The 12,665-nt window shown below is 39.3% G+C and overlaps 1 protein-coding gene across 1 annotated transcript in view; it reads left to right on the top strand.

Annotated features, from left to right (window-relative positions):
• Window positions 1–12,665, top strand: part of LOC112558514 (twitchin-like) — a 135,801-nt gene that overhangs the window by 120,647 nt on the left and 2,489 nt on the right. Inside the window, 12 exon segments of the mRNA XM_025228994.1 lie at window positions 942–1,059; window positions 1,642–1,814; window positions 2,266–2,317; window positions 3,529–3,673; window positions 4,789–4,969; window positions 5,816–6,007; window positions 7,458–7,496; window positions 8,890–9,026; window positions 10,315–10,471; window positions 10,954–11,082; window positions 11,826–12,017; window positions 12,532–12,648. Coding sequence (XP_025084779.1) covers window positions 942–1,059; window positions 1,642–1,814; window positions 2,266–2,317; window positions 3,529–3,673; window positions 4,789–4,969; window positions 5,816–6,007; window positions 7,458–7,496; window positions 8,890–9,026; window positions 10,315–10,471; window positions 10,954–11,082; window positions 11,826–12,017; window positions 12,532–12,648 — 1,632 coding nt within the window.

Here is a 12,665-nt window from a genome sequence, read left to right as displayed (position 1 = left end):
GCACCGACTCACTGTCAGTACTAAATGAAAAATAGAGTTCAGTGTCATCTGCAAACATCTTACGGTTCACATTATGCTTTTCAATGAGAGGACCAAGCTGAGATGTGTAAATAGAAAATAGAACCGGGCCCAAAACAGAGCCCTGCAGGACACCGCACAGCAATGGAACTGTCACTGAAGAAGCTTGATTGACCATCACCCTTTGTGTGCGGTCACTGAGGTAGGAATGGAACCACTGCAAGGCGGAACCACCAATGGAGACGAGTCAGAAGAGTGGTGTGATCAATGACATCGAAGGCCGCACTCAGGTCAAGGAGGACCACAAGAGTCACTTTCCCTGCATCCGCACTGCACAGAAGATCGTTCATAAGACGCAGAAGGGCTGTCTCACAGCTGTGCTTGGGTCTGTACGCCGACTGGAAATTATCCAATAAGCGGTAGCGGTCCAGGTGGAATGTCAACTGCTGAGCAACGACACGCTCCACAAGTTTCGAAACAAAAGGCAAATGGGCCTCACCCACACACAAATTAAAACAGAAATCTGTATTAGTTTTTCTAGTTTTATAAAAAAAAGTGATAGTGTGTTACCACAGCAAAAATATTCAGCTTTGTCTCTTCTTTCTGGGTGAGGCTTAGAACTTTTTGAATGACCCTCATACTTTAGTCCTATATATACAGACATATACATGTGGCTACATATATACCACCATGTACTTATCAATGTAGTGATATATACACATCTACCACTACATACATCACACAGAAGATTTGGGTAAACAAGTTCAATGATATTAAGTAGTGCACTTTTGCGAACCAAGTACCCAGTATGGTGGGTCGCTGGGTAAAGATACCCAGAAGCAGCATGTTGGATAGAGAATGAGATTCCTGAGAAAACAACTTTTGAAATTATATTTACATCATAAGTTTTATGTCATCAACAGATCGACGAGAAGCAGTCCCAAGATTTGTCCGTAAGCCTCGTAACCAGATTGCTGCTGAAGGACAGACAGCTAAATTTGACTGCAAGATAGTTGCAGCTTCTGCTCCCATTGTTACATGGTGAGCTTTGTATATTTTTTCCACCAGTTATAGCTTATAAACAAGAACAAAAGAAAAATGTTTTGACATCAATGCACAGATTTAGAGACAGAGTAAGAAAATAAAAGATGCTTGGCGTAAAAATTCTTGATCCAATGAGCCAGTAATGGCATGAGAGCTCACATCTTTGATAGACATAAGAATAATAATAATCATAATGTAAGAACTTACATCTTTAATAGGTGTAAGAATTAATAATAATAGTCACGATGTGAGAACTTACAATCTTTAATAGGCATAAGAATAATAATAGTCATGGTGCAAGAGCTCACATCTTTAATATGTGTAATAATAATAATAATCATGGTGTGAGAACTTTACAATACATCTTTAATAGGCATAAGAATAAGTATAATATACATGCATAACAATACAGCCCACCACCTCATAGCATTGATATACTTACAGTACATATCTAGAACAAAGGTAAAATAGTGTATCACTATAAAAATACACCTTTAGTAAACAAAAATGTTAGATTGTTGGTAGAAAAGTGTAAATATATACATCAGCATTGATTGGTTTGATAATCATGTTGTGCAGGTACAAGGACGAAGGCTTATTGACACAAAGCTACAAGCACATGCAGAAGTATATGGGCAACGAATATGAACTGAAGATCAGCCGCATTAAGATGGATGACAAAGGAGAATACATTGTTAGAGCTGAAAACTCATTTGGCAGGAAAGAAGAGCGTGCCACTCTCAAGGTCGAACGTAAGTATTAACACATTTCCATTTGGATTTGGAGAGACAATGTTGTGTATATGTGTTGTTACCCATATTAAATGCCAAATAAAGCTCTCACTCATCCGGGTTGTGCAGGCTTGTGAGCTGTGCAAGTGAGTTCCTTTTTACATTAGAGTACTCTTCAAGAGCAGGTTTTTGTATTGTCCTATCACTCATATGCCCATTTTGGAACTCTCTCCCTTAGGCAACATGCCGTCAGCAACCCAAAGAGCTTGTCAGTCCTATTAAACATTCATGAAACAATGTCGGCTGTTATATTGCTTGTGTATAGGAGTAGAGCTGACAGCATGACAATGTAATAAAATGCAAAATAAAGATGCATTATTATTGCTGTTGTAGTTGTCGTTATTGTTATTATTGTTATTTTTTTATCAGTATACTTGCATTGTTGCATCAGACAAGATGATGTTGGTTGCAGCGGGACTGGAGACTCAGGCCAGGGCACCTAGCCGAGAGAGTACGCCTAGAAAGTAAGTCACTGACACTAGCATAGCAGTGACATGCTTTAATCCAGTGACAAACTCTATATGCAGCTCATAGCAGCGACATGCTATATAGTTGTAGATGCTATACAGCAGTGACATGCTACCTGACATGACATGATAGAGCAGGATATATATATAACACACACACAAGAGGACATGTTATACAGCAGTGACATGCTACATGACATGACATGATACAGCAGGATATATATATATAAACACACACAAGAGGACATGTTATACAGCAGTGACATGCTATACAGCATCACACTGTCTACAGCAATGACATGCTATGCAGACTATGCTATCTACCATGCAGTAACATACTATACAGCAGTGACATGCTACACACCAGTAACATGCTATACAGCATCACACTGTCTACAGCAATGACATGCAATGCAGACTATGCTATCTACCAGTAACATACTATACAGCAGTGACATGCTACACAAAATGACATGTTGCACATAAGGTGACCAGATGTCCCAATTTATGCGGGACATTCCCGCCTTTGACCCGCCTGCTCATAAAATGTTCTGGCAGGATGCCCAATGTCCCACTTTCATGTAGAAAGTCAATCAGTGTCCCGCTTGTATTTAAAAATCTGATTACCATACATTGATTCACATCTGTGCCTTTGATTTTGGCTTTTGTCTATCATCATTTGATAATTTCAAATTTGTCTCCTAGTTTACTGCCTTTTGGCATCCTCCCTACCCCCGGCCGCTTTTTGCTGTTTTGGGCGCTCTTTGTTGGTGACGACATCATGATCAGCATGCTTCCCGCTTTTACTCCTGAAACGTCTGGTCACCTTATTATACAGCACTGATGTGCTATACACCAATGACGTGCTATACTGTTATACACAGTGATGTGCCGTACAAGAAGGCACATTTACTCAGTTTCTTCAGCTCTTGAAGAGGCACTGTTTGGCAAGTGGGAGGTGCTACTTGGTGTAATATGTTGACAATGCTTGATATTATTCACAACATGCTGCTTTCAGCTGTAAGATGATAGTGTGTGATTGGCATGACAGTGATGGCATTGAAACCTACATTTCGTGACATTAATGGCAGTGAGATTGGTGCATCATGACAGTGATGGCATATGACACTGTGATTGGCATAATGTAAAAGTTTCAGTTGGGGAAATAGCAAGAAATTGTGATGATTGTGTGTATTCACATCTTACAGGAAGCGAGTATTTGAAGATCTGCCAATTGAAAAACCCAAAGAAGATGAAGAGCCAAATTTTGGATTTGAACTCCGACCTCGTACTATCCAGGCGGGAACCTACTTTAAACTCATCTGCCACGTTCAAGCACATCCAGTTCCCAAGGTCAGGCGCGGGTCAAGGTCCCTGAAAAAAAAGAAGACAAAAGGGTCATGGTGTTTTCTTATTGACAGTGAAATGCTCACATCTAAGAATTATGTGCTTTTGATACCTGTTTCTTAACAGTCTGCTTCTGCCAAGGATAGATATTCTTACTTTACATATCACTAAGACACACAATGCTCTCAAACTCTACATGTTCTAGGATATTTCATTGCAGTTTGTTTGCTTGTGTTGTACATGTTGTCAGTCTGCTTGTGACTAGGATAATGTAATACATTCAACATGTCTCTAGGATGCGTCACATCAATCTGTATCCCGTAAGGATATGTAATCAATATCTCTTTGTTTGTAGATCTGTTATACCAGTCTGTATCTCAAAACCAGTCTCTATAATAAATGATACAGTTCTTTCTATTTCTACAATATATAATACTAGTTTTCCTGTTTCTAAAATACATAATACTCATCTCCCTGTCTCTATGACACTTAATACTGGTCTCCCTATATACATAACACTAGTTTCCCTGTCTCTACAATGCATAGCACTAGTCTCCCTTTCTGTACGATGTCTAACACGTCTCTAGGACACATAATGTCAGTCTCCTTTGTCTCTATGGCGCCAAGTGTGGGACACTAGGCAAAACTTACTCTAAAATGTGAGCAAGCTTAGCGCCTGATCATTGAGAGCAGTTAGCTCTCAGCTAAAGAAAGGAAAGCCGCAGGAAATTAAAAGAAGGCATATGACAGCACAGTGCCACCTTTGAAGACAGGGATATGTATCATAGATATGTATCTATGTGAATGATCTGATAACAAATATATTGAACTGCTTTGTATATTTTTAAAATTCCACATTAGAAACCAAGACCTAATCCCTACTGTTTTATTTGTATAGGAAACATCTATAGGAGCTACAGATCTTTGATGGCATTTTGTGATATAAAAAATAAGTTTATGCAACCTTTAAAATATATCCCTTTTAGCCATTTATGGTGATGATAACAGCATCTTTATCAGCAGTGGCTAATTCATGTTTCTTCATGTTCCCTATAAATTAAGAGTAACCACTTGTAGAAATAGCTGCCTGATGTATCACTTCTACCTACATCTTGTTGCAGGTAACATGGTCTAAGGATGGAAAGGACTTATCAGATGGTGATCATTATAATATCACGTACTCACATGGTATCTGCACATTGGAGGTGGCAGTGGCACGTCCTGATGACACTGGTCGCTACACATGCCGTGCTGTCAATTCACTGGGTGAACATGAAACATCCTGCAAAGTTACTGTAGAAGGTCAGTGACCTGCCCAGTGTCATTGGTGTGGCATTTTGTGTGTTTCACATGTCCACAAGGGGGAGGGAAGTGTTAAGCATACCAGCTGGGAAGATAACAAAATTTATGGTTGGGATTTGGACAGGGAGGCTTGAAAACTGAGGTATTTAAGAAAATTTTGCTGGGGAACCAAGGACCTCAAGTGATACGGGGACCTCTCCTTGGTTGTCACCTGTAATTATTTGTATATATGTAGAGAGTTCCTTGGTTGCCAACTACCATAGGAATGTGTGAATATGTAGTGTGTGTGTATACACACTTGTGTATGTTGGGGGTAAGGGGCATTTCCTATTTTCTCTGCTTTCCTCACAATCCCCTGTGACAACTGTAGGTTATAACCTGATCAGTAATATTCAAGATGCTTGGTGTATGTAATCTGACCTACATGGTTGTAATCTATGGTGGTCAGTAATATTTAAAATGCTTGGTGTGAATGATTTGATGGGTTGTAACCTGCAGCAATTAGTAATTGTTAAGATGTGTGGTGGATGTAGCTGAACAGTTTAAGTTCTTCACCTGACCTACCTGAGGTTTCTAAATGGATGTTATAAAGGGTAACTCAGATCCTCTATGTAATATTTAATGAATAATATAAAACTTTTGGAAAGAAAAAAAAATCTTGTATTTTATAAATGAGATTTGGATTCCATATCTTGTGGTTTATAAATGAAATTTAGAGTCCATATTTTGTACTTTATAAATAAGATTCAGATTCTATGCTACTTTAAATAGTTTATTATGCTCTATTCAGATTCCATGTTACTTGGAATAACCTCAAGATATTATGTCACTCTGTTCATGTTTTAGAGCGTGCAGCTCTTAAGCCAAAAGAGAGTTCTCAGTCCACTTCCAAAGTTTCACGAATGGCTCGACGCACAAAGTCAGGCACAGAAATTGAAGAGTTCTCTAGCTATGAGCAGTCCTCTTCCTCCAAGACCACACGGCGAACTGACCGAGATGAGGAAACATCTTTTTCTTCATCGCGTTCAGAAAGGAAAAGTGAGTCAGCCATTCAGGTTTTAATAATTTAATAAGTTTTGTAGTATTTTTGTGATCCTTACAAACTGTGTACATTTTTTAAAAGACAACTTTGTTACCGGAACTAATTGTGAGTCTTGTAAGACTATGCTGATGATGGTGAAGGAGTTTCATATCTGTATGCCTGCATATTTTATGTGAGAGTGTGTGTGTGTGTGCACATGCATATGTTTGAGAGAGAAGAGACTGATGGGTAAGGCAAATGAACATAGTGATGGAAACATGTCAAGAAAACTGTTGATTATTTAAGTTTGACCTGCCTGTGCTGATGTGTCATACTCTCTCCTCTTGTGTCTTAAGCTGCACGCAGCATCACTAGATAGGATGTCACTAGTGAATGCTACACCTGAAAGTGTTCTAGAAAACTGCTTTCTTATCACCGCCTATATCCACTTGTTTTGGGCTAACATTAAAATGTTTCAGAGACAGATAATGTTGAGACAAGTAAACATTTCATGTCACTTGAATGCCATATGTTATAATATCAGATTGTTCTGAGTATAATTACAGAATTATCACTTTCATTAGTAGAGTAAGCTGATACAGTGTCTATATTTTTTCTGTATAATACCTCAGTCAGAAAGATGTTTGACATTTCAAGAAGAAGTGCCAAACATTTCAGGCAATGTTATCAGAACACTAGTGTAGTGACAGCACCAAGACCAGGGGTGCCCAACCTATGGCCCATAGGCTACATCCAGCCCGCGAAGGTGCCTCATCTGACCACTCATTTTAACCAGACACAGCATAATTTCATTTTGAAGGCCATGACTCTGGCGAAACCGCCATGTTCTGGCCCACGAGATTTTAAAAAATCATGTCCAGTGTGCCCCTTGGACAAGAAAAGGTTGGGAACCACTGGCCAAGACAGAGTCAGCTGTAGCATAAGATAATAGTACTAGTGACAGCTCTTATCAGTAGCAACACCAAGATAGTATCAGCTGTAGCATCAAGATAATATCGCTGGCATCACCTATCAATGATAGCACCAAGAGAGTATCAATGGTGGGCGCCAAGACAGTATCAGCGACAGCACCAAAATAGTCAGTGGCAACACCAAGATAGTATCAGCTGTAGTGCCAAGATAGTGGCAGCAGCAGCACCAGGATAGTATCAGCTACAATAGGAAATACAGTACCAGTGAAAGATTTCAGCTGCAAGATTTCCCCCAAAAGAGGCAGTTTCCCTTTACTGCAGGCCTCTATTTTTTATTGTTTGGTTTGTTGCTTGGGAATATGCAGTTGGCAGCATTTTGTGATCTGTCCAAAGCTCAGTCTAAGGCAGGAATTTGTGCATGGAAACATTGTTCTTTTGATTGTTCTATACCTCTGTGCCCATGAATGAATCTAGTCAATAGCACAGTTACAGAATAGCCCACTAGTTCTGTGACTTGACCTTGGTTTTATTTCAGCCATGACTTCCAGTAGCTCTAGTAGTTCCAGACAAGAGGGTGAGTGAGGATGGCTGAAAGGCTTTACAAGAAACTGACCCAAAGATTTGATGCCTTAACCAAACTAGTGCTGCATGCTGGCTGAAAATTCAAGGCCTTTCTGGTTCACTTACTTGCCTTGCTCATAAATGCTTTTTCAAAATATTTCTCAAATATTCCATTTATAGTTAATTTGAAATATTTTATGTACATTTACTTTTTGTATGTGGAATTTCATAATCTATGGTCTTCACATTTGAATTACTATTTGTGTGTGTGTGTGTGTGATAGTGACAGACAATTAGTACATTCCATCATATAGAAGAATTTATCACACCTTTTGACTGTACTAGTCATGGCAGTAAGAATACCTGTTAACTAGTATAATTATGGAAAAAGCCATGCATTTTAAGAGTTCATGACATCCTTGCAGATGACTGAACTAAATCAGCATTCTAAACTTAGACTATTGAGCACATTACCACCACAGCACAGCTTTGATACTATTGACTACACTATCATAACAAAGCTTTGGGACTATGCTTACCAGATTACTATAACACAGCTTTGAAACTACACACCCCATTATCATAACCCAGCTGTGTGACCACCTAACACTACCATAACCACACCATCATAACCTAGCTGTCCGACTTCCTGACTGCCATTACACAACCCTGATTACTCACCACACTATCGTAGCACAGCTATAAGACTAATTAGCACACTGCCATTAATGCAGCTTTGATTACTGACCACACTCCTGTAATCTAGCTTTAAGACTACTGTACTTCCATTTGTCTACTCATCATGCTACCATAACACAACCTTGAGACTGCCTCCATAATACAGCTTTTTATTGTGTGGGTTACTCCATTTTACTCTTGCGTTAGTTGTTGTACTTTTTTATGTGCTATAATTTCATTCACACAAGTTAGTTTGTTTATATGCTCAGTGATGTGTGCTCCTCTTATCCGTCTACATGTTTTAGTTTAGCTTTGAGGGTCTTTTCCTGTACGTTTGGCCAGCAGTTGTGAAACCTAATTTCAGGTCTATTCCAGTTAGTTTGTCGGATACACCTGTGTGTAAGATGTTACCTACTAACAGAATATAAAAGACCTATTACAGTTGTGTCTTACACACCTGCATGCAAGATATTAGCTAATAAATGCATATTAAAGGTCTACTAGAGTAGTTTGTCTTATGCACCTGGGTGCAAGATGTCATCATATAACACACGAAAGGAACAATTACAGTGACTTTTGTTTACCTGACACAACGGATACTGTAGCTGGCAAAAATTGTTTATGACATGGGCACTACCTATGGCTCTGTCACTGCCATCAGTTTTTGAAACATGTATTATATGAGGGGAAAAAACACTGTCAGAAATTTGCAACTTGCTATTTGACAGAGCGCAGTGAAGAAGAAGCTCCCAAGTTCATACAGACCTTATCACCAGTTGAAGTTACTGAAGGAGATCCACTTATCTTGTCCTGCAGCTTGACAGGCAAACCAGAACCCAATGTTGAATGGTTCTTCAATGGCCAGGTGAGAGTGTGCATGCATGTCAGCATACAAGCAGACCTATGAGCACCATACAACATTATTATAGCAACTGACAGTAGCAGATATTTTACAGAAGTTTATGGTCTCATCTTTGCCTGGGCTTTAGTAATGTGAACTTTTATGGGTACCAGTGTGAACTTTGACTTCTGAAATCACAATAAGCATTCACAAGTGTAGCAAGCTTAATATGGTAGTGTGTGGTTGTTGGGGGGAAAGCTTTCTGATCTGAATTTAGCCCACAAGTCACTAGCAGCTTCTTTTTCCAGACTTTATTCAGGAACCCAAAGGTGCAAAGTTAACACAACGCTAGCATGCTGGCAGATAAAGGCAGTCTTGCAGACAAAGTTAAAGTTGAAGTTTAAATCAAGTCAAGGTTTAAGTTTGTGGTAGCTAAAGTTTACGTTGAAATTTTTTGTGGAAATTGTTTGGGTTTCCCTGCAATCAGAACAAAGGTAAAAGCTGTTAGCACCCTGAGTACTTGTAATGCATGACATGGATAAGCTAACATGGCAATTTACACATTTTAGTACTCTGAAATGGCATACAATTTAGGCATGACAAAGTAAAATGACAGATTACTGGGTTTCCCTCCACAGATGTCTAAATTCAGCAGCTGGTCCCCTTATTCAGAATATATTACACCAACTGTAAATATTGAGTCTCTGTTCAAAACCTGGGCAATCCCTCACATCGAAATTTGTCTTTTCCCCATGCAACTGTGACGAAACATACATTCATATCATATCCCCACAGGGCATCTCCCAGAATACATTACACGCTGTTCAGAACTTGGGAAATCTCATACAAAAAATTCCCTTCTCACCTTGCATGAGTAATGACATATACGCCTTATTTCAGCATTGACATCTCCCCCTTACAATCTTGCCCCTAATAAAATGTTACGCAAGAAGAATGCATTAAGATCTTTTCCTTACTGAAATGCTACACGAGAGAAAAATGTGTTATCTCCTCGTACTTTGAAAATCCACAATCATCCTACATATTGCAAACCTTAGGCACACAAGTATGATAACCTCTCACAGCAGGGTCTTAAGTATTTAAGAAAAAGCATATTTCTTATGAACCTGACTTAGGACAACTTGTGAGGGCCGACAGTCGGGCCATGTTTGCTCATGCTTTACACTCAGAAAGAAAGCACATGTTGGAGCAGAAGAGGAGACTGAACAAAGTCATACCAAAATGAAATTGTGCTACTACACATGACACTAAATCTTACAAAGGATAAAATTACTTAATATTCTTGTCTCAGCTCCTGTCTTCAGATGATGTGGTGACCATTAGTTACCGCAATGGCAAGTGTCAGTTGGAGATAAAGGAAACTTTCATCGATGACGAGGGTGACTACATCTGTAAAGCTTCCAACACTGCTGGTGTTGCATCCACAAAGGCCAATGTTGTTGTCAAAGGTAACAATGAAAATGTGTGGGTGAATGGTAACAGACCAAGAAAGTGTGATGATTGGTAACAGAATGTGTGAATGGGTAATATAAAAATGTGTGGGTAAGGATACCAGAAAAAAGTATGGATAAAGGGTGAATGCATAGAGATTGTAAAATATGTGGATCTAGAGGGGATTTGTAGAGATGGTAGAATGTGAAAGTTGTGCTGTCAAATAAGTACTCGGGCTACCAAAATAAAAGAACTTTCTGGTAACCCCCATTGAATATTCACATCCTGTCTTTGCTACCCAAGCTATGTTTGTATTGCTGATATCTCAGTTGGTATTGCTGATATCTGTCTGTACTAGAGGAGTTATGGTGGATTATATTTTTTATGATTGTCGGTATCCACAGGAGCTATGCCTTTCTAGCTGTCATCAATGACTGGTAGTGTCTGCAGTGATTCAGAATTTTTCAGGGAGTAAATGTAATTTCACTTGTTCTTTCAGCTGCCAAGAAACAGATCGCTACCTCTGTGGAGAAAAAAGTAGATGTGGAGGCTCCACGCTTCCTGGAGCATCTGCAGGGCCAAAGTGTGTTTGATGGTGACCAAGTCACACTGCAGTGTCGCATTTCAGGTACATGGTGACCACGTCACAGTGTAGTCATTGTAGGCACGCGATGACTGCAAGCAGTTCACAGTGTGCAGCAGATTATTCAGATCAAAGATATTTAATGCAATGTTATTAGCTATCATTGCTGCCAGTAAAGCCATTTCTTCATATATGCTAATTCTGACTTCTTTTACTGGGTCTGTGTTTCAGTTCACTTCATATTCATACTTCTCTGTTAAATGGCTGTATTATACATCAATGCAGATATATTTTCAGTGGCACCTATAGATAAATGACAAATCTTTATTTATGAGGGTGATAGAAGAAGTATACGTTGTGTTTTTTAACATACAGCCCTGTTATTATCATTATATAGCCCTATTATTATTACGTAGCTCTCACCCTTCAAAACCCCAGAACTGTTTCACTACATTGCTATAAAACAAAGGCACTACAATAAAACAAGAAGGAATACTGGATTATATATAAAAAGATAGAAGTTGATATCTTATTTTTACAGGAATTTAGTTTGGGTAATGAAAAAGTTCCTTAAGGTATATGTCAATTTTCTTTATACAAGGTTAGTAATGGGTAAGATTTATATACGTTGGAGCAAGAACGGTTTTATTTTCCTTGTTGTATACATACATAGATAAATTGGCCATCAATGAACCTGTGTACAGGTAGGCTGCAGCTAGTAAGTAAAACAGCTAGTAAGTAAAACTGAGATCACTAGTGGTATCATGTCCTTGTTACTGTACACACAGGTAAACCTGAGGTCACCTGGTCATGCAATGGGAGGGACATTACGGACAGTGATGATTTCAAGTATCAGAATGCCGGGGACATCTTCAAGCTAGTTATAGGTGAAATCTACCCTGAGGATGGTGGTGTTTATACCTGCACAGCAACCAACACTGCAGGCATGGCCTCCAGCAGTGCCACTGTCTTTGTGGCTGGTGGGTATACAGTGCTTATGACGGGGTGCTTGTAGCCGATAGTGGGTATACCATGCGTATGACAGGTTGTGAAAGAGAGGGAAATGGGCTAAGCTTCAATGTAGTGGTGATATTGAACAGATGATAATAACTTCTGCTACCTTACATCAGTGGCATTTTTCATTAAATATAAAGGAGGCTGATTGCAAAATGTTGGAGTAAACATATTAGTTGAAATGATCGGAGTGTGAAGATTACTAACTTGATGGTGACATGAGTGTGAAGGAGACAGGGATTACCTACTATCAGATGACATGATCTTAGTGTGAAGACAGATTACCTACTATTAAGTGACCTGATCTGAGTAGGGAGACAGGGATTACCTACTAGTAAATGACATGATCTGAGTATGTAGACAGAGAAAACAGCTGAGAAAAGGTATTTATGAGGACGTAATGAGGACTACTTGCATTGTGTGTGCATGATGAGTGTCCTGTGTGTTGTACATCTGATGTTTTATTGATGCTATTGCCAGTTCCTGATGAGGAACCCACAGCACCTGTGTTTCAAGAATTCCCAAGGTCACAGAATGTAGAGGAGGGCAGCCCTGTCACCCTCTCTTGTACCCTCAATTCTTCTGCGCCAGTCACAGGTTAGTGAAAGACTTGG

This window comes from Pomacea canaliculata, linkage group LG3 (assembly GCF_003073045.1).
Source record: "Pomacea canaliculata isolate SZHN2017 linkage group LG3, ASM307304v1, whole genome shotgun sequence".
Taxonomy (NCBI): domain Eukaryota; kingdom Metazoa; phylum Mollusca; class Gastropoda; order Architaenioglossa; family Ampullariidae; genus Pomacea; species Pomacea canaliculata.
Note: the sequence above shows the minus strand (reverse complement) of the source record. Positions and strands in the feature narration are given on the sequence as shown.